General features: G+C 44.0%; 1 protein-coding gene across 1 annotated transcript in view; it reads right to left on the reverse strand.

Moving 5' to 3' along the window:
• Positions 1-23,097, reverse strand: part of SOBP (sine oculis binding protein homolog) — a 167,064-nt gene that overhangs the window by 11,762 nt on the left and 132,205 nt on the right. The window contains 2 exon segments of the mRNA XM_032275115.1: positions 13,120-13,353; positions 13,355-15,073. Coding sequence (XP_032131006.1) covers positions 13,123-13,353; positions 13,355-15,073 — 1,950 coding nt within the window. The 3' untranslated portion in view covers positions 13,120-13,122.

The following is a 23,097-nucleotide window of genomic DNA, read 5'->3' on the forward strand; positions in this document are numbered from 1 at the left end:
ATTTATGACTATCTCCGTTTTACAGATGAAGAACTTTGCTGGGAAGGGTTGCTAGAAATAGGAAAAGGTGGATGGAAGTCCAGCTTCTAGAACCCCAAAGTGCAGTCTCCCCTTCCTGCTGGGAGTGCTGACCCTTAGTCTGTGTTCCATCTCCCCCTTTCTTTGCCCTGACAATGGAAGGGGGGGTTCACAATGTCAGAGCTGTATGGTGCCTTAAAGACATACAGGGTCTAACACCCTGCCTTTGCAAATAAGAACTCTGAGAAGTGATTCGATAAAGAAAAAAATGCATTTTCATCAAGTCTCATCCAACACATGAACTAGCTGATGTCAGGTCATGGGACTCAGCAGGCCCCTGGCCCACGGCTCTACTCCCCTCTCCCCACTCTGTGACTACAGGAGCCGGTGTCACGTGTCCCTGTTAAAGTGGGAGCTGCTAAGTCCTCGATGAATTCAGAGGCTCCTTCAAGGGTCAGTGGAAAGGCCGGGACCCCTGTCCTTTTCTGATTTCTACCACTCTGACTCTCAAGACTGCAGCTTTCCAAAAATTTTGCCTTGGACAGAAAAACCCAGATGTTTACTGTGTTAAGATGAAGTGTATTACTTCTCTATGTTATATGACCAAAGGCATTCGAGGTGAAAGAGAAAGAATACAGAGAAAAAAGCAGCTTCCTGTGGCAAGTAGCTTTGACCTGTGGATCAACAGCAGATTTTAGGATTTAGATGAGGTCTGGGAAAGCAGTCTTCTCCACATTTGATTCATTCTTTACAACCAACTCATTAGCAGACAGAGGTAGGGAGAAAGCTTCATATCAGTGGAAATGCCATTGCAAAACATAGGGGCAAGAATACTGATTTCTTCCCCAACAGCAAAAAAGATGGAGAGTGTGGTTAATAATTGTTTTTCTGCAACCCACTAACCCTCAACCCTAGATGTTCAGGCACAACCTATTTTCTCTCTGGAGTTGGCTTCCTGATGTGAGGAAGCCATGCAGTGGGTGGCAAAAATATGACTCTGGTACTTGGCACAGGGCATGTAACTGAAGCAGCTGCTGTCGGATCCCATGTCCCACAGAGAGGAAAGGCAGATGAGGACTCAGGTTCTAATCCGGGATGCGCCACACTGTGACCTTGGGCACTCACTCCTTTTCTTGGAGTCTCGGCTTGTAAAAGTGGAACCAGAGATCTTATGAGTATTTCTGGAATGGTTTCCCTAACCTCCAAGGTTGACAACATGGAAGTGCTTCATTATTTTCCATTACACATCCAAGGGACGAAGTTCTGGGCTGCAGGGGCTACCATGACAATTTTTGTAATAAGCATTTGCTATGAGCCAGGTAGCTCCCGGCCATTTTCACTTGTTATTTACATTGGAGCTGATAACTGTACGAAGTAGGGGTTCTTATCTTCATTTGCTATACATAAGCCATGCACAGTGGTTTTGCATGGAAACTCTGGATCCAGGCTGCCAGTCATATCTCAGCACTGCCATTCACTGGCCACATGACTCTGGGTGGGATACTTAACCTGTCTGTGCCTCAGTCTCTTCATCTGCAAAATGGGCTTAATAATGCTAAGTCTCATGCATTGTCGGTATGTAGAATTCGGAACACTGTCTACATGTAGAAAGTGCTCAATAGATATTAGCTATTATAATTACTTAATGAGAAAATGCAGGCCCAGAGAGTTTATAAAACTTGTCGAAATCCTCCTGGCTGGTAAGTGACACAGCCAGTTTTCAAATCCAGGTCTCACTCCAGCCCAGGGCTCTTTTCCCTGGCAACGCAGCCTTTCTAACAGGGTGGCAACTGCCATTTTAGGGCATCTGTGATGAGCCACTTTACACATTTCCTTACCTGCCTCTTACAGCAACCTATACTCAGGACATAGAGAGTGAGGCTCAGAGAGGTAAAGTCCCTGTCTCCCTCACCTGGTAAGTGTCTATGCTGGGATATGAACCCAAGCTGGCCCAACTCCAGAGCAGATGTTCTTTTCCACTAAGCCACACTGCTACCTTCCTTCAACACCAGGAGCCCACTGGCACCACATGTGGAAGCTTCTGAAGGTTTACAGCCTGGAAAGTCAAAAACCAGAAGAGGACGTCTCCAAAAGGTTGCCAAACTTTTTAAAAAGTGGCCACAGGCCCTGGGATGATCTGATTCTGATTCTGAAAAAATCTCCAGAGGCATCTCAAGGAATACAGAGCAGGCCTCCTGGGCCTTTTCTACTGCCCGTCAGTCCAAGGACAGACAATCTAGGCGTCGCTGCGCAATCTCCACATTCTGCATCCGTGAAGTCTGCTGCTCCATGAGCCAGGGTCCGCCTCTGTGCACACATGAGACAGCAGCCCACATCTGCCCTTCCCTGCTGGCTCGAGGCTCAGAGCTGCTGGTTGCTCAGAAGGGTGGGGCCTCTGTTTCCGTGGCCATCTGGAGCCCAGCATCGCCCTTCTTTAGACTCTGGAATGGTCTGTTGCTTGTGAGATTTCCTTCCACCGTGCACTGTGACTTTTCCTTAGGCCCACTCAGCACAAAGAAAGTTCTTCTCACTATCCAGAGACAACAGCTTTCCATACTTAACCCATAGATGCAGCAGCGCACGGCTCTTGCACTACTGCAATGACGTTCTGCAATGTTTAGAATCAACTGCTGGCAATTAGCCTGCCATCAGAAAGCAACCATCAGCTTTAGCAAGGCCAGTCTTTCAGTTTCGAACAGCTGCTCAAGTAATTTTCCTCAAACACAGACTTCATCTCATCATTCTTCTGCTTGAGGCCACAATGACGTTGCCCAATAGTATTGAGTACAAATTCGCCAACCTCCTGTTCTACTACCTTCCCACTCTCCTCCAGACTCAGGCTCCTCACCCTCTGAGGTCAGGCCCTTTGTTCCAGCAAGTGAACTGGAAGGTCATCCCTAACGCAGCTCGCCCTGGTCTGTATCTGTGCCATTTAAAATGTTACTTCATTCCTCATTCCTCCACCCCTATCTCCAGCCCACATCCCTCCCCAGGTTCAGAATTCATCTACCTTAAGGCAGTCTATCAAGGCAACTTCATTAGCTGTTCCTCTACAGAGACTCTTTCATTCATTTGATCACCAAATACTTGTGTGCTCATTCTGCCAGCCCCTGTGCTAGGGACTTGGTTACAAGGAGTGAACCGGACCCTGGACCTGATCCCTGCCCTTGCGGAAGACTACTGCATGCAGCGTCACATCAGTTTGCAGGTTCTGCGTGATGCTTGTAAAAGTGACCTTGGCAATTCTTTTCTTTCTTTTCTTTTCTTTTTTTTTTGTCTCTCAGTAGGTTATTAGTTCTTCAAATCAAGGACTCCTGCCACACACTCTCCCCCACTTTTTTTCTTTTCTCTCTTTCCCTCTCTCTTTCTCTTTTGTCTTTTAATAACACAGACCTGAGCAAAGTCAGCATTGGATATTGTTAGTGCAAAATGGATATGTTTTACCCTCTAGGGAAATAAATGAAGATTATATCTGAACCATGAATGAGCAAAAGGGGACTGCTTCTCTCTGTTTGTTTATGATGAGGAGTTATTAAGTTCCACAGATTGTAATATATGAATTAAGTAAAAATTTAGGATTTATAAAATAAAAAAATAGGATTTTAAAAGTTATTATTGCTATGCATGGGTCTCACACACACACACACACACACACACAAGCACACACACACAAACACACACACACAAACACACAAAGACAAAGGACAACTTGATCACCTGATCAAAGAGTGAGAATTGCTGCCAAAATCAGGACTAGAACCCTGAACCTATGCCCTCATCTTCATTTGCAAGGTTATAATGTCTTTCCATCAAAAATTTTTCACAGTCTTTCAATCAATATTTAAGGTTCCTGTTGCCTAAATCTTGGGGATCATGAAAATAGCCACTAAGTCCCATGTTTATGGTGCCATCATATTAAATGGGAGGATTGAAGAGACCTGCATGTATTTTTGGTTTGGCAAATCTTAGAACTATTTTTTCAACATTTGGGTTTGGATAAAACCAAAACTTACTTTGCCAAGCACTTTGGCCTTAATTTTTAAACCCATGTGTATTTTAAAAGAAATCTGATCTATATGTTTCTGACTCATTTACACTTAACTCATGAGAACGCTGTTTGCTAAGAGCTATTAGATGTCCAAGCAAGTTTATGAGCCTTTTAAAGCCTTCTTTTCCCCCATTCTTACCAGAAAGTTGTATTTTGCCAGCCATAAAAGAGTGTGAGCCCCAGAGGCCTGTGATCAGTTTGAAATTTATAACCTCCAAAGCTTAAATGGATTCTGCATTTGGAAAAGGGTTTCCCCCTCCTCTTTTTCATATTAAGTGCACAAACAGGCTACCTATGATAAAGACAGGATCCTATGTCTTAGCTTCCAAGATGGCTGAAGGCAAATAGTAAATAATTCATTCTAACCACCAATAAATTGTCCCTACAACATTTCAGAGGAATAGTATGACACTTTAAGTTCATGTGGACCCACACTGAGATCCAACACTCCAATGGGAAGTTTCTTTCTTTCTTTCTTTCTTTTTTTTTTGAGACAGAGTCTCACTGTGTCACCCAGGCTGGAGTGCAGTGGTGTCAACTTGGCCCATTGCAACCTCTGCCTCCCAGGTAAAAGCTATTCTTGTGCCTCAGCCTCCTGAGTAGTTGGGACTACAGGCACATGCCACCACAGCCAGCTAATTTTTTGTATTTTTAGTAGAGACAGGGTTTTACCATGTTGGCCAGGCTGGTCTCGAACTCCTGACCTCAGGTACATCCACCCGCCTTGGCCTCCCATAGTGCTGGGATTACAGGAGTGAGCCACTGTGCTCATGTGTGGGACTCAGCACAGTTCAAGTTAGAACTCTTTAACTTTTGAGTGCTGGGGAATTTCTTTGTTTTAAATTACAGACAACCAATCTTGTTTACGACTTTTTAATACATTTTTAAAATAATAAAATAAGCTGATTCTGCTAAAAATGACATTTGAATTAAAACCAGAAAAGCAAGAAGAATGTGAATGCATGCTGCAGTGACTTCAACTTGTATCTTCTATAATGATGCTCAGATACCACTCAATTAGAGCATTCTAGTGGGAGAAGGCTTTTGGGCAAAGTACTTAAAAATGGCTTATAAATATTTAAAGTATAAGCATCTAACACATTATAAGGACAAAGTTTTACATTTAACCACATGTGCTCCAAATATCTTGAAATTACTCTAAATATGGGTTTAAAATATCAAAAGGGTTTGTTGATGGGATGCAGAGCTTTGCAGAGAAACTTAAACCTGATCATTCTTGCTCCCACAACACCCAATCTGCACAATTTTTAAAGTGTGCCTGTATAGATTTCTTTAGAAAAAGATCACGTTACAGTCTGAATTTCTAAAACAAGAGTTGAAGGATGAAATATAGGGTTTCCCCTTCTCTCACCAAATGCAGTTTAGCCGCTTCACTTCTAGATAATTTGTTATTGTAGGTTGGTTCAAATTTAAGACAGTAACATTTTAGAAACACTTGCAGAACTAAGCCAGCTGCAAGGAGGATATCATTACAAATTGAGACACATGTTGTATGGGAATACCATTCATTTTCAATATCAAAAACATGTCTGGGGAAATAAGCCATGCAAATGAGGGAAAGATCTACTTTTTAGTTGTATTTTTTTGGATGTTAGGTCAATGTTTCATATCAAACGAATCCAGAAAGCATTTCTCCCTTTTGTTCTTTAAATACTACCAATCGCATTCTTCCCTTTTTACCCAAAACAAAACACGGCTTACTACATCAAAGACAAACAACAAATCAGAGGTTCAGAGGGGAAAATGATGAGACAACTCGTGCTGGTGCAGCCAAATATCTGGATGGGAACGAGGCTGTGAGCACTGGAAGCTTTGATTTGCCCCAGCTCTGACCCCTTGGCTACCTGGAAAGCCGAGTCTGCTCTGCCCCCATCTCCCTGCTCAGGGCTGTACATCTGGGCAGCATGGCACAATTGCGCAAGCATTTTTTGCTTATGATCATAATTCAGTCCTAGGAGTGGCAGAGTTAGGTAACTTGACTGATTTCCAATTTAAAACTATGTAGTACACTGGGGACTATTTTAAAGCATTAGAGACTAATTCCAAGTTTTTGTTGTTATTGCCATTTGCTTTTGCTCCAGTCATTTTCACTTGAATCTTTTCGATGACCCTTGAAATAAGTTGTGTGCCTGTGTGTGTTCTTCCCTTCCTTATTGATCGTCTCATGTTCCCAATCCTGACCCCACCTTACTTTTTTTTTCTCCGGCAGAATGCTGTGGAAATCCACAAATCTGGAGAAGAACTCTCTGCAGTTAGAATTTAGAGCTGGTGTCTGAAATGGCATTTACCCCATTTCCTTGAGAATCGGACCCTGTTAAACGATGCTAGTGTTAAATTGTTTCTTTTCTAAAGCTAATTTATTTCTTTCTCCGAATGAATTTCATTTATGCCTTTGAGGCACTAAGAAAAAGTTTACAACATGCAGAATGCATTGCTTTAACATCCATCCACATAGAAAGTGCTATGCACTTAAAACAGCAGCTGAAGGATACAAAATAAGTTGTGCAGGACATGGTGAAAGAAAACAGAATGGCCACCCCCATCCTTTTGGCAGGATCTCTTAGACAGGAAGGTCTGGAAAAGGCAGGGCGCTTGGGTGGGGGTATGTTCCACAACATGAGGTAAGTGTTCTGCGGTGCAGTGTATTTTGGTCCTCAGACATCTCTGCCCCTCTGCAGCACTTGTCCGCATGAAGGTAGGTGTAAATGATTGAACATGGTGCACAGGCAGCAGCTAAGGCTGGCGAGGGAGGGATTCATTGGAAACCAGTCAGGGAGCTGATTTCCAGTGCCCTCCTGGGCAACGGCTGGTTAATAGCTGGCCGAACACGTCTCTCTTTCCAAGTGTGGTCCCTCCAAGTGAAGAGGCATACTGGGGAGCTGGGGAGCATGGGCAGCGCTTCCAGACACTGCCACATCAATGCCCTGGTGTTCACTGACCTGTCCACCTCTCTGACTCTGGCCATTCTGCTTTCTTGGCCTCAGTAGCAGGGTAGAAGGTCTTTCCACAGAAGGACAGTGTCTCCCTATACTTTATAAATTTGAAAGTCCAAGTGCTGGGGATGTATCTAGCTTGTTTCTTTTCTTGCTTCTCTTTTCTTCTTTCATCATAGGCCCTTGTGGGAAATGGTAACTTGAAGAAGTCTATCACCTCTTGCATAGTGTCACTAAGGCAATCTTATTGAGGCAAGTGCTGCATTATGTAGCTCCAACTTTGATTCTGCAATATTAGGTCCACAGCAGAAATTGCCAAACGATATATTCTAAGTTTTAAGGGAAACTTTCAATTAATTCAACTTCCTCAGAGACACAAGAAACATTTCAACTCACATATTGGTTTATAATAAGGTAAGAGAATCCTTCAGATATATAGAGCATACTTTTTCTGGAGCCAAAATCTATGGACCTCTTCTCTCATGAAAATGTCTCTGTGCATAGGCACATAAAACTTTCCAAGAAATTTCAGGGGGAGTTGCTGAAGGCCATCCATGGACGAGTCCAAGGGGCCAGGAGACCAGTTTTAGGGAGCTGCCATATGGCTCTGGAGACCGTAGCCAGGACCAGTGCTGCACTAGCATGACCCTGAGTGGGTGCCTCTTCAAAGTCTCTGCCCTAATCACTTCCTTTGCTTCACTCTAGTCCTGCTGAAGATGGAAGGTTATGGGTACATCTGAAAGTAATAAATACCCAGTCACAGATGTCATTTCATATTCCATCATAACCGATTGACATCATATGTAAAAGCTGGATGCTTGCACATTAAAACCTTTCCTCTGAGTCCCTGGTCATAAGGGTTAACTTGGTCCCGTAGCACTGAATGGGACATGTCTAAGGCCAATCTTGACACAATTCAATCCAGAAAACTGTCCTCTGCAAGTCTGAAATAATCACATGAAGCAAATTCCCAGGTCCTCCTCATTCACATGTGTCCATTACACAAACCTGGTGTTTTCTTTCTGGCTCTTTCAAGTTCCTTCACCTAGAACTGTATGTGCCAACTGCCTCCTAACAGACAAACTAACTTTTAACTTAGGGATTGTCACCAATTAAATTCAAAATAGTCAAGTAATGGACCATTAGATAGCACAAGTCTGACACAGGACCTGAGCACAACCCATTCATACTGATTTCCTCTTGTCACTCTGTTATTTTTTTTTCTTTGTTTTAAAAGTAGGCACCCATAGTATTGTTTTGAATGTATGGACTGACTTCCCAACCTCCTCCCAGACAGCCTCCTGTCTTGAACTTCTTAGTTTAAGAAACTAAATTGGCAAAAATGTTACTTGTGACCTCCACCCTTTTGGCTTCCCCAATAGGCAAACTCCTTGCCTTGGAACAGTTGTTTCTAGGACCGTGGCTCCATGACCAGACTAATAATTAAACTCCAAAACGCCAAACTACAGGCGCCTATTCCAGCTTTCCCTGAGAAAATAAAAAGTCAAGTCCCCCCTGCTGAGTCTGGAGTAGTATCATGGAATTGGGACCAGGAAAAAGCATCTCATATTTTCTTTCTGGTTTTCGAAACTTAGAAATTCGGGAGCCACAAAGGTGAAAAGTTACATGGTTAGTCCTTGAGAGTGGAAAAAGTGATGATGAAAGGGTTACTCCTCATACATATTTTTTCCATTGATTATTTTACTTAAAGAGTCTATGTCATTTCCCTGGAAAACTGAGGAGTGGGAATATTTTCTTTTGAATATCTTCAAACATTTGCAAATGGTTACTCTAAACTCCCCAATGTACCATAAACAAGTGTAAACTGTAGAAATTCAGAAAATGTACAAATACAAACAGCTATCCCCCAAGCTCCTAGGGAAAGACAAAGAAGGGAGTATTCCATTTATAAATGGAATTCTTTGTGGATAGTATACTTCGGAAAATGTTTATACATTGTTTTCCTTATTATTTGGGGCGATATTTTTTCCAGCTTACAGAAGCTGTAGAACTGGTATTTGGAGTCTTAAAAGTTGAAGATTAAAGGAAATTTACGACCTCTTAAAATCTTCAACTAAACTTAATTAGTTCTGCACCTGGGGAAAATATCTGCTCATTCGAATCATTTGTAATCATATCAACAAACAAGAATGCATAAAGGCAGGTAACCAGGAACAGAGTAACTTCAAAATGGAGGAGAAAACCTGTAATTTACGAAGAACCAGCAAATATGACTTCTCGAAGACAACTGTAGCTGCCTGGCTTGCTGATTTCTAGATACTTTGGTCTGCTTTTGATCTATTTTAAATGATTTTTAAAAATAGTACTACAGACCAGGCATGGTGGCTCATGCCTGTAATCCAGCACTTTGGGAAGCCAAGGCAGGCAGATCACTTGAGGTCTCAGGAGTTTGAGACCAGCCTGGCCAACATGGTGAAACCCCATCTCTACCAAAAATATAAAAAATCAGCTGGGCATGGTGGCCTGTGCTTGTAATCCCAGCTACTCAGGAGGCTGAGGCAGGAGAATTGCTTCAACCCAGGAGGTGGAGGTTGCAGTGAGTGGATATCACGCCACTGCACTCCAGCCTGGGCAACAGATCAAGACTTGGTCTCAAAAATAAATACTAAAATAGTACTACAGTATGAAAAAGGCAGACATAGTGAGAAGAATGAAGATGCTGACTGAAGTTATTGACAGATTCTTCTATAAGAAATAATATAATGAATCACCAACAAGCACATGGAGAAATCACTCACCTGCACCTCATCCACCACATCTCAGCCTGGGTTTTGCTTTTGGTTTGTAATGCTTTCCACTTTGGCTTTAACTCATCACCAGTGTTCAGCATCAGGGCACAGAAGCCATACAGTCCCTTATTTAGTGGATACATTTCCAATTTCCTCAACCATATGAATGGTCTGGGTTTCTGAAGCCATAAAAGAAAAACAGCACCATGTGTGCACAAAAAAACAGGAAGGAGCCAGGCGCGGTGGCTCATGCCTGGAAATCCCAGCACTAAGGGAGGCCAAGGTGGGTGAATCGCCTGAGGTCAGGAGTTCGAGACCAGCCTGGCCAACATGGCAAAACCATTTCTACCAAAAATACAAAAAATAGCCAGGTGTGGTGGCTTGCGCCTATAGTCTCAGCTACTTGGGAGATTGAGGCAAGAGAATCCCTTGAACCCAAAGGTGGAGGTGGCAGTGAGCCGAGATCACACCACTGCACTCCAGCTTGGATAACAGAGTGAAATTCCGTCTCAAAAAATAATAATAATGAGGCTGAGACAGGAGACTCGCTTGAACCCGGGAGGCAGAAGTTGCAGTGAGCCGAGATCGCTCCATTGCACTCCAGCCTGGGCAACAAGAGTGAAATGCAGTCTCAAACAATAATAAAAATAATAATAAACAGGGAAGGGCTAGAGAATGTGAGTAAATTATGGCAGATTGAGACTGTGCTGTGAGGTGACCCGGAATGGAGGGCAAGAGGAAATGTGATTTAGTGGAGGAGAGGTGGTTTTTCCCCCATCTTAAATCACTTGCCTTGTCACCCTTTTGTAGATGACAAAGCCTGAGTATTTCTGACTTCAGAGAAAAGCTGTAATTTCTTGGAGGACCCATCATTGAAAGAACTCTTCACCTCAAAAGGCAGTGGGCAATTTCATCACCACATCTGAAATTGGCTGGAGCCAGGTTAATATTTTTAATGATTCTGGTCCACATACAAGACTGATTTTTTATTCAGAAACATATATCATCCAAATAGCCATCGTATATTTTCTGTTTTTACGTTCTTTTGGTCCCATGCTACTCATAGGTTAGTGTCGCTATTCTTGACCTGGTCACTTCTCACTCCAGTGATGGTATAATAGTAAAATCTCTCACCCTCCCAGTCTTCTTTCAACCTCACCTGAATGAGTGATATTAGAATGTGTTTAAAGAGACAATTCCCAATGCTTTCTGACTTTCTGAAGGCCGTCACTTTCTTGTCACATACCTTCCCATTACTCACAGTTTTGTCAACCAGATTAAATTACTCTCATGAAGAAATCAGGGGCATTTTCAATTGAGGTGACTGTGAGAAGGCTGAGGCCATCTGTCTTCAGGCAGCAGAACTTGTAGATGTAAAATCAAGAAGGAATGGGGAACTTGTTTTTAGTATTCTTCCTCTACTGGTAAAGCCATCAGAGGAAAAGGGAACCTCGAATGATTGTGGCTGAGAAACCTTCTTCTGCAACCGACAAGTCTCCTTGCTCTGGACTGTGCTTCCCAAGCAATCTCCTGGCTATGCTAAGTGCCCATGTAAACATGCCAACTAGAGACCATGGACTGGACACGCCACAGCAAGTGCTGTGCTCCACACTTGTATTTCCCACTGTGGAGTAATGGGTTGGTAACGCAGGCTTGCTGGTGCTGCAGAAACAAGAATTAAACCATCTGAAGACTTAGAGAAGTTAGGAGGTACGCGCAGTTTTTGTTTGTATGTTTGTGTTTTAAGAAACTTTCCCCTATGACAACTGAGGTGGATAAAAGATTTTAGTAAGTAGGGTAATAAAGAAACTAATTTGCCTATTCTCCTACAGTGGTTTTTTAAAAATGCAGCTCTGGAGTCAGACAGCCTGGATTTGAATCTCAACTCTGCTAATTCGGTAATCTTGGGCAAGCTACTCTGTCTTGGTTCCCTCATCAATAAAATGAAGACAATACTTGTCCTATGGCTCCAGATCCAAAAAAATACTACTGAAAAACAGTTAGAAGACAGCCTACATTACAAATGTGTGTAATTATTCATTTTACGAGATCCATTCTCCTGCCCCCCACCCGTTTCCTTCCTCCTGGGGTTTGCACTCCCACCAGATGGGGGCACGCCATCATATTTGCCTTTGTATCTCCCCAGTCCCTGGAAGGAGCAGTGTACCAGTTAGGTGCTCAATAAATGCTCATCTCTCCTCTTCCTCTCCATAAGAAGTGGCTAAATTCGACTGAATTTTGGTCTGTTTGATGTCCACTTGATAAAGGGGAGAACTTGGGCTGTGTCCAACAGGACTGAATTGAATATTGCTTCCCCATATACCAGCTCTGCTTTGGGCACAGTCTCTAAGACTCATCTGCCTCCTTGGTGAGATACAGATGATGCCTATTCCACCAGGATTGGCAGGAAGAGAAAATGAGGCCACCTCTGCCTATCACAGGCACATATCTTAGGTCCCCTTCCCATCACTGAAAGTTTTAACTCTCAGTGGCTCCCTTGGCATTAAGCAGGAATCTGTCTATGAGGTCAGAGATGTGCAGTGTCACTCACTTTAGCAATGCCACCCTCTTCCCTTTCGAAGCCTCCCATTACCTGCAAAGGTGAGCAACTCATCAGCTGAGCCGCTGAGCCCCAAAAGGGGGAGAAAGCAAAGCTAGTCAGTGATGCTGGAGGCCTACCCTAGGGGATGTTGCTTAGTGCCAAACTGCAGGAGGAGACCCCCAAAACAGGAAAAACACCCTGTCAGGCAAATAGGACTTAGTGGCCTGGGTTCAGCTGACATAGGCATGTAAGAGTTAGGTTTTTCCCTCACTTTACAAATGAAATCATGTCCCTATCAAGAAAATGTGGTGACGTTCTGCCAATGAGGCAACCAGCTCTATCTAGGAGGTGGCCCAGCTCATGGGTTCCCTAGACCTTTCACCACGGTCCTACAACCTCATGATTGCACATTTAGGTGTCCCAAATTAATCTCTTCTTCCTCTCCTCATCCTCTTCTTCTCCAATAGAGTAATTTACGGAGATGAGCATGATAATAAAAGTGTAATTGGAGAGACAGTATTTCATGACAGATTCGAGACTGAGCTCTCCCCTCAAGTAAGTGACCTGGGGCATGGCACTCACACGCTGTGACTCAGTTTTCTCGGCTGTAAAACGGGAACGATGCTACTGAACAACTCAGCATCAAGAGCTGCTGGCTCAGAATGTGGAAAGCGTGACCTCACCAGGTGCAATCTAAAACACGCACGGTAAAATCATGACTATTATTACAACTCTCGCCTCTGCCTTGTCAGAAGTAAGGAGAGGTGCACTGGCTGGTGCGGAGGAGCGCCCGACGGACATACAAACCTTTTACTTATTCTGATTTCTAATTCGGAGGCACCTCCTTTTGAGCGGCGGCTCCAGGTCCTCGGGCCCGGCGCTGAGCATGGGCGAGGAGATGATGCACGGCGCCATGGCAGCCTTCTCCGCGGGTTTTGGCACAGGCTGGATCACGCAGCCGGTCTTGGGCAGCATGCGCAGAGCATAGGCATGGTCCTCGTCCGCGGGGTTATTAAGGTTCGGGTCTGACTTGTCGCCCCCCCGCCAGGGCCTCCTCGCCCATCAGCTTTTTGGCCGCCTCCCCGTCCAGGTGGCAGTTGGAAGCACAGTTGTTCTCCTTGACCGACTCTAGCTCGCTCACCGCCGGCTCCTCAGGCGACAGCAGCTTCTTGGAGGGCGCGGGCGGCGGCGGCTGTGGCTGCTGCTCCGGCGGCGGCTCTGCGCTCTTGGCGCCTTCGGCGGCGGCGCCGCGCGTGCCGTTCACAATGACGTTGCAGGCCGCGGCCGCCTCGGGGCCCGCCGGGGCGCCCGGGCCCGGGTCGCCGGCAGGCGGGCTGCAGTGGCCGTCCCTGCAGCCGCCGCAGGTCCTGCGCTCCGCGGCGCCCGGCTCGCGCTCCGCCTTGACGTGCGCGTGCAGCGCGCGGTGGATCACGTTGTGCAGCCGGGCCCGGTGGCCCACTGTCAGGTCGATGACGCCGTCCTGCGGGCCCTGCAGCACGCCGGGGAAGCCAAGCTGGCCGCCCGCGCCCGGGGGTCCCGGGGGGCTGCCGGCGCGCCGCGTCAGGTCCACCACCTCGCTCCGGCCGTGCTCCGCAGGCGCGGGCGCCAGGCTCAGGGCCTGGCCGGAGCAGCCGGGGGGCGAGTCCGCGGACTTGGACGAGCCCTGTTTGGAGTCCCGGGGGGACAGGGAGTGTCCGCCTGGCTTGCCGCCCGCCGCTGCGGAGTCGCCTGGGGCGCTCGGAATGAAGTTCTCCCCGTTGCTGGAGAACCCGTTGGGGGGCTTGGAGTCGTTGACGTGGGGGATGGGGATGGGGATGGGGATGGGAACCGGCAGGGGCACAATTACCGGGTATGGCACGAGCAGGGTCGGGGGCGGCACCAGCGGGGCGAGCGACGGCAGCCCGAAATTCATCATCTGGGGCACCGGCATCGGGCCATTTGGCATCATGCTCACCGGTGGGAAGGGAAGACTGGGCAGCGGGGCGCCTGGGGGCGGCGGGGGCAGCAGGCCTGGGGGGTTACCGGACATGGTGGGGGTGCTCGGGGGATGGATGTGGGGCGATAGCATGGGCCGGTGCATGGGGCTGGAAGTGGGGCCCAGGTTCCTGGGGCCGCCGGGCGGGGGCCCGATACCTGGAAGCATGGGGTTGGACAGGGGGCTGTTGGGGTTGGAGGCGTGGTGCGGAGGCCCGCGGATGAAGGGCGGGCGGATCTGCTGCATGATCTGCTGCTCCATGAAGATGGGTAGCGGCACTGGGCCGCGGTTGGTCATCACCATGGGAGGGCTGCGAGGCGGGACGCCAAGGGGAGGCCCGATGCTAGCAGGTGGCTGGACGGAGACAGGAGGGATATTTGGAGTCTCGCTGATGGGGATGGACTTGGGCACTGGCGTGGGGATTTTAGTGACAGAGCAGTTGGCAGTTTCAGATGGAGAGACGGTGGTGGACGCCGACGGGCCAGGGCCCTGGCTTTGGCCAGCTGTAGCCACCGGGGAGGGGGCCTTCCTCCGAGCATCTGTTAGCGGGATATTCCAAGAGTCTGGAGTGAGCAGCTGCACCCCGGTGCCTTCTGCTTTATTTTCCATGGGAGGGTGTAATGTGCTGCACAGCCCAGCTGGAAGATTGGCCTGGGTCTCTTTGTAGAAAATGTCCATTTTGTATTGATTGAGACATTTTGCACTGCAGAACTGAAGCCTTCTTTCCCCGTCCCCAAAATCCAGGTATTCTTTTGTGTGTCTTATGTGCTTACACCAGTCACATACCTACAACACAGTAATAAAAAACCACAACAGGTAAGACAAGCAATTTACCTGGGTAGATGACGTTTTGTGTTTCACGTAAAGGTTCTTTAAAATTTTACCACCACTTTTCAATCAGGCAGAAGTGTTTCCTTCTAAAAGATAAAATTCTGCAATGTTTGTAAAATGATGAGTTGGCTTTAAAAATATGAGCCCTTCAGAATACCAATTATCACAACCTCCTATTCTTTCTTCTTAAAGAAATGGTGCTGTCCCCTTTAAGCATGACTTAAAGATGATTCTGAGAAAAGGGAATACGTATACCTGTCCAGTGTACCTGCCCACGCATTTTCACTTGTCAGAGAGGCTCATTGTAAATGCACACCTGAAGAGTTTTGGAGGGAAAGGTTCTCCAGAAGGTTCAATGGGCTTGAAATACAACCCCTTACAATTCTCCTCATGCGAAGTCACTTTACACTGTTGACTGTGTTTGATAATGCAGTTGGAAAGGGTGTACTGTGTTAACCAATAACACAAAGCGCTGAACATCATTATGTCTGGCTTCCAAGGAGAAACTTGGAATTAATCATGAAGTCTGTGTGAGGTTTAGCTATTCCCAACCTGTGATGTTGCAGCAAGCTAGAATTATTTTTTGAGCTGTTTGCCCACTCTCTCTCAGTAGTCAGAATTTTTGGTGACATTTCTTGGCAGGCAGTCTTATTTAACAACTTTTCAAACACCAGAGAACATTTTCCAAAAGTTGTTATGGCTTTTTCCCCCCCTTCAAATCTACTCCTGGCAAAAGAAAGACATCACCAAATTTATTTTAAAGTTGGGCTGCAGAACTAATTAAAGGCTGAGAGCTTTTCCCAATTGGAAATCACTAGACATCAAAGTTCAAAAAATACTCATTCTCGGCTTCAGAACCCATTACTTTGGAGAAATTATTGTGATTTCATTAACACATTAATTTTGCAACACCATCAGCTCTCACAGATGGTGAAGACATGATCTACAATTCAAATATGACTCTTGTTTGCACAAATGTCTTTCCTTCATATGGCATTTTAAACAAGAATTAATATGAGTAATCTTGCCATAGCTATAAACAGATAAACAGATGTCAAAATTTTCAATAGTTCTTTCAGTGCCTTACTTTTTTTTGACAGAGTTTTACACACACAATCTTTTTTCTTTTTTTCCCCCTTTTTTTTTTTTTTTTTTTTTGCCATTTTCTCAGCACTCAAGCCATATATAGCAGCAAAGGAAGAATTGTGACACCGTGCAATGGTGAGTCTATTGAATTTGAGTCGCTTCTCCTATAAAGCACTGGTTCCAACATTGTTCTAAAGGAGGCCCTGTTTTTGTTGAAGAAGGTGTCTGTTGTTGGTTCGTGGTTTTTTTTTTTTTTCTTTTTAACTATCATAAACTGATATAATTAAAAGATGATAAATTTTAATAATGATTGGTCACATAAACAATGTAAAAACAACATATGCTGGGCATTTGATTACTCATCTCATTTAACTCTCAGCTTTCCTTGATTGTAAACAGTGGTGGCATGCTGGTATGTGATCATGGGTGAACACGCATGTGGCAGATCCTTCTCACTTTTTTTTTCCGCTGAGATTTGCAGGTAATACACTTGATGGTGTGAGATTGAATAACATACTTATTGGCACACATTCCTGTTTTGTTTAGTCTCATCAAATTGCCCTTCCAAACTACTTCTTGCAAAAAATTTTGGAGAGTGAGAAAACTGCTGAGTGACCTTTGATGATTAGAAAGGCATTCTTTCAGTTTAGCTATCAAAACTGTTGCAGTTTAAATTAAAGTGGTAAAATAATAATACTACTAATAATAATTTCAATGCTAATATACTCCTGTATGTCACTATAGTGTTTCATGTTCCTCCTGAATTAGGGGAAGTTTTTATCATAATTGAGATGCTCAGTTTACAAAAAAGTACAGAATTGCCTCTGATGAGAAGAGATCCACAGAATCCATCAGACCCTCAAATATCTCATCTACATAAAGGTTAAGTAAAGAAGTAGTAAAAACATGATGCATTTAAGTTGCTGTTTTATAAAGCTGATCATTTAAATAAAATTAATGTATAAGGATGTGGTACCTAAATTCCACCATGAAATAAAACCACCTACTTCTGTTTTAATATTAGGCATCCGTAGAAAGCCTGAAGTGTAAATTTACAAGCTTGAAGTGAAGGATCAAAAACAGTTTCTTTAATCATTGACAAAAAAAATATTATCAATGAATTAAACTAATTAAAATAATATACCCATGTTCTGGCATTTTTTTTTTTTTGGATCTTATTTTTTAGCCATAAGGGAGAAGAGTTTTCTGAAATCCTTAATTGGTTTTTAAATTGCCAGATTGAATTATTTGCCTCCAAAGGATTCCTGTTTCCTCAAGCCAAATAAATATTTTCAAATGGAGTAAAAAATAATAATAACCTAAATATAATTTAAATGTTCTCCCTTCCCCTCCTTCACTTTCAGTAATCCATTGATGAATAAGGAATGCTCATAGACCTATCCCAATTGTCAAATGAGAATTTTCTACCATATCTCATCTATTTTGACATAAAAAGAATTACAGACATCAAAGTTAGAAGCAAAATCCTATTTCATCAAATTTTCCATTAAAGCAAAGGCATACAGTTAGCTGCTTGATTTTCTGCAGCATCCCAAAGTGTTCAAGTAGTAGTGTGACAGTTCATGACTATCTTGTTTTGGGTAATATGAGAGACAGAGAGAGAGAGGCAGGGAAAGAGAGAGAGACACACAGGAGTGTGTGTGTGTGTGTGTGTGTGTGTGTGTGTGTGTCCTTGCCTTATTAAATTTCAATTCAGAATACTGATCTAAAAATACAGAAAAGCAATCTTTCTCATGAAGCAAAAAATTATTAGAGGAAAAAACTGTCACTTAAGAAATAATGAATCAAGTCTGTCTTACAGGACTCATCATTTAAGATGAGGTCAATGAATTTATGGCACAAATAGCTGTATCATGTGAGGCAATAAAACACAGAACTATCATTCATTCCACATCTAACTAATGACACACTTCTAGTAATTAAAGATTTCATCATAAGAGCCTGAACTGATTACTTAAGATGTGGTAGTTAGATGAAAATATATATTGTATCCCTCTCTCTTTAATAAAATAACATTTGCATATCCAGGAAAACACAGCATGTGTCTCATAAACTCTGGCTTTTTGAATTGTGGTGTGGTGGGGTATTCTGCCCTTCTTTTTCCATTGACAGCTTTACATTTTATTTCACTTTTTAACTTTTTGAGGAATTATTTTTTCCTCATTATACCAAGAAGTACCAAAATTCCTTCAGACATTTTAAAAGATAAAGATTAAGAAATGCAGAGCTTTACACGCTGAGCTCTGGACTGATTTCCCCCTAATTTTACCCCAGCTTTGTTTCTGTTGGAATCCGGCCTCTTTGGTTCCACTTCCCTCACTAACAGGTCCCAGATTGGACAGAGGCTGAAGCTGTTTAACGATGCCAATCTGGGGACCGAACAATCAGCAAATGCAATGCCATTGAGCGAGACAGCTGAAATGCTTCGTATCACAAATACATAATGTATCACCAGGAAGACAAAAAGATCACAAAGGAGATAAACAAATGTGTATTCCATTCAACCCTATAACAGCAGTCCTCAGAAAGATTAAATTTACCTTCCTGGGATGGGTCCAATTCTAAACAACAGAATGAACATTTCCTTTAGTCCATTAGAGTATTTATATTTGGGTGGCTGACTGCCAGGGTAGTACTTATAAGCTCAGTGGTCTGATGGATTCACTCCTTTCCTGTGAAATAAATGTGTGGCAACCTACACCGCTCAACTGCTCCAAAGACACTGCCTCAGCAGATGTATTACTTGCTCTTGATATAAGAAAACCGAAAGGCAGGACTTGTGGTTCTTATAACTCTTTCCATCTTGTATTTCCCCCGGAAAGAGAGAAAGCTATTCACGTTGGCAACTGAGCCTTTATTTTTATATAAACTTCAAAGTCAAGGCCAAAGTATGCCATGAGGTTACCCACATGGGCACAATATACAGGTTCTTCTGGGCTTAAAAGAAAACTCAGGCAACTGGGGGAGGGGGACAGGGTTCCTAATTAACACATTAATCAGCCGTTAGCTGTGGGAGTAAAGTTCAGCCTTTAATGGAATCCACCACTGCCTTCTGAGTGGTAATCTGGCATCGGGCGATATTTAATTAAGAAACACTTTTGCTGAAATCTTTATCTGGGCAAAGACGTTTGTAGCAATAGAACAATAATAATAATAATAAAAGATATTAGCACCTTTTGTGCTATGTGAATGCCATCAACAATTTCAAAAATAAAACCAAAAATCTTCGCACACGTCTTTCTGACTTTCCACTGATATATCTCCCAGGTAACAACTCAGAAGTTGTAGCTCCCTAAGCAACATTGCAGCTTGTCATAAGAGGGTGGTTCTCTGGGCCTTGGCACGTTGACTGTGGCACTGATCTTGTAGTCTAGGCCAGCTCAAAAATCATGAGCTCCTTCGAGGAAAGCAAAAGAGGATGGAGGGATGTAGGCAGGGGTGCTCAGTGTTTTGAGGGCTTTGGGGTCTGCTCTGCCTGTAGACAGTCACCTCACAGCATGAGTTGAGGGTGTCAGACTGACCCACCTGAGCACCTGCTTCCAGCCCTACCCCAGAGTGCCGTGGTCCCAGCATCAATTGTTCCTCTGGGTCTAGACACTGCCTCCAGGAGGGCCCTAGTTCAGTGTCCCTGAGTGACAAAAGACACTATGGAAATCACATGGGATTTGGAATCAAAAGATGTTGGCATGAATCTGGGCTTCATTACTTATTAGCAGTGCAACCTTATGAAAATCTCAGCCTCAGTTTCTTTATCTGTAAAATGGAGCTAACAGTCTAATGACTGTGTGCTAGGCATATCACTAAGCTTGTTACAGAATATATATTTTCAACCCCCAGCCCGTCCCACTTGTTTTACATTTGTTTTGTGGGGAAGATGCTTCTATGGCTGTGTGAAGAGGGAAAGGGAGATTTGCATCCACCACTTTCCCATGAGCCTGTGTGTCTTTGAGATAAAACAGGGGATGTTTCTCTCTGAGCAAACTCATGCTATGCCTCACAGATGATATCAGCCTCCACCTTGCTCCCTAGGAGGCTCTGTCCCAAGGATAACAGAGGGGCTGTCTGCAGGGACAAGGAACGAGCCCACAATTCTATGTGCATCCCAGCTGCCCACCATCCTGAGGAGCCTCGATTCAACCCCTGCTGAGCCCTCTTCTTTTTCCAAGGCCAGTCATTTTCTAATTCAGGCAAAAGCTTGATAAAGCGGCATGGCTGCTTGGAAATGAGCGTTAGAACCATTAAAATGAATCATTCCTCTTAGGCTCAACTGCTGTTTGAATAGTGGAAGCCATAAACTGTGCTATGCATATTTTATTAAAAAACAGAGCTGATGGACGATCTGCTTGACTCATTACATGGCAGACTATCTTCCAAAGGAAAGGCCAGAAGCCACAGTATCAGGTGTCTTTTAAAACTGGATGACCCCACCCTGCCATGGCAGAATGTTTGCTTGAGGGAAGAGACCCCATAAAGTGGGGAAGGGCACACCAACATCAAGCTCACCACTCCAAGTTTTTCTCACAGAGCTGGATTTGAGTGAAGGAAGAAAAAAGATGACCTAGTCACAGACGTGTAAAGCCATATAGAATCAAGAGAGGAATTTAAAGTAGAAACAGCAGGGGCTCTTATATAAAAAAAGCAAAGCCATGAAGTTCATTTTCAAAATAAGAAAGTTCTACAGGTTTAGACTCCAACATGCTGATGTTTGCTACATAGTTCCTTTTATTTGGGATTTTTGTTTGTTTGTTTCTTTTGCTTTGTATTTTATTCATTCTCATTCTCTTGCTTGCTCTAGCTCTCTCTCTTAAATAAGATTTGGAACTCAAGGAGAGGTTAAAGAACATCTTTGTTAGAAGTGAAAATCTCATTAGAAAACTGCCCTGTAGGAACTTTATACCATGACTCAAGTTCTACTTATCTTATAAATGTTAAGCTGGGTTCCAGAAATCTTGGCCCAGATCACAGGAGCAGATCCTTCTCTTTCTCCTGTGCCATGAGCTCTGTAAGGCAGAGCAGAGATGGGCTTGGTTTTCCGGATCTCAATGAGCTTTAACAAATGGCTCATTACTGACCCAGGTCTCTGATTCTACAGCCAATGCAAGAGATGGAATCCCGGCCTGGATTCAGCGACAGCAGGCCCACCCTGACAGCCAAACATATGATTCAGAAGATGATTTTTCTCTTTGGGCTGATGTTTTAGGTTGCTTAAGAGCATTAGTATACCATGACAAAACTCTCTGCTTCTTTTGAGCTGGACGAATGCAACTTACACCTTCACAATACAGGTCATCCAGATGGAAACTAAAAAATTCAGTCGTACATCAAAAAACCTGGTCTGCCTGGTACCAAATGTCCGCCTCTTTGATTTCCAGTTATTTGGTCCTGAGAGGGCACAGAAATTACCTAAGAAATCTCAGAGCGGTGAAATTAAGCCCTGAAAGGAACCTTGCTGATCATCTTGTCCTCTCCTCCAACCTCCAGCTCCTGGTGGAGCCAGGCATTTAATCCGGCTGAGCCTCAGGTGCTCAGCTGTAAAAGAAGATCATCAACAGTGACTACCCTGCCCAGGAAACGTGTGAGAAAGAAAGGAAACTGGCAGGGGACCACAGACATGGCAAATGTGCCTCCTAAGAGCAGGGAGTGTCGTCCTCGCCCATCTCCCATTGCCAGGCCATCCCATGCCCATTTCATCAGCTCCAGGTATCATAACTACTCTCTGCCCTGAAAAATTTGCCATCACATAATTCAGTTTACTCATTGAAAAGTGAACACTTATTGAGGGCCATCGTGGGTGAGGAACTGTGCTAGGAACCTGGGACTTGAGTAAAATGCAGCCCCCGGCCTCATACGAGGTAGAATCTGCCACAGGGAACTGGAGGAGGAAGTTTTTGTTTTGTTTCCATTCAAGCATCACTGCTTCAAACTGAAGCTTAAGAGAAAACCGAGCTTCTATTTGTAACACTTTTATTTATTCAGAAATAAATACTGTGCTGTGCTCCAGAAGGCATGGGGCTGTAGAACAGGGCAGGAGAGGCTTAGACCACCTGCCCTCGAGGAGTTCAAAATCTGCCTATTAATGATCAGTGGAAAATTTAGCACATGCTCTCCTCCATCAACAGATATGTTCTAAAGGTTAAAATGCAACTAACAGCTTTTAACAAAAAATGACCCCTTATATCTAATGTTTCAATGTCAAATTTCCCTTTGTTGTTCTAACCCAATACTGTGACTCCTCTTTTTTTAAAATGTATTATCTGAATCTTTTTTCAGATGTGTATTTACCTTGTTTACTGTGCCTTTTTGTTTTTCAAGTATGTATTTTGCTCTCTTTTTGTGTCATTTGTTGTTTTTCTTCCTGTTTACTAATGAATATTTTGAGTGTTTGAAGTTTCATTAGTTGTGACTGTAGGAGTTTTAAGAAAAGTTGCAGGGACAGACTTTGGATTGTACTTGCATATAAGGGAAACCCATCAAACTAGCGTGCTAAAAAGTGAAGTGTGCTCGTTACCCAGCTTCTGTCTGTGGTCACACACCTCATTTCTTCCTTCATGCAAACTTTTTTTTTGAAAACAGCAAAAATCATATTCTAAAATATGTGGTTTTAGTTCCACAACGTGACTAATCAGACATCAGTAAGAACACTTTTTGGAAGGATTGCTGTTATTATCCGTGGTATCTGAAGCAGTACCCCGAAACCCCACCCAGGGACTTTGTTTGAATCTGCCTCCTAGTCTCCTCACTGCCTGGGCTGTATCTCACCCCGGTAATGGGTGGTACCCCTAAAGCACCACAGGGCCAAGGCTACGTTGTATGCAGGTGGCCCAGGTCAAGGGCACTTCTGGGCAGAACTAATAGCACCTCTGATAATCCCT

Source organism: Sapajus apella, unplaced genomic scaffold (assembly GCF_009761245.1).
Source record: "Sapajus apella isolate SASKATOON/1434 unplaced genomic scaffold, GSC_monkey_1.0 scaffold6, whole genome shotgun sequence".
Classification (NCBI taxonomy): domain Eukaryota; kingdom Metazoa; phylum Chordata; class Mammalia; order Primates; family Cebidae; genus Sapajus; species Sapajus apella.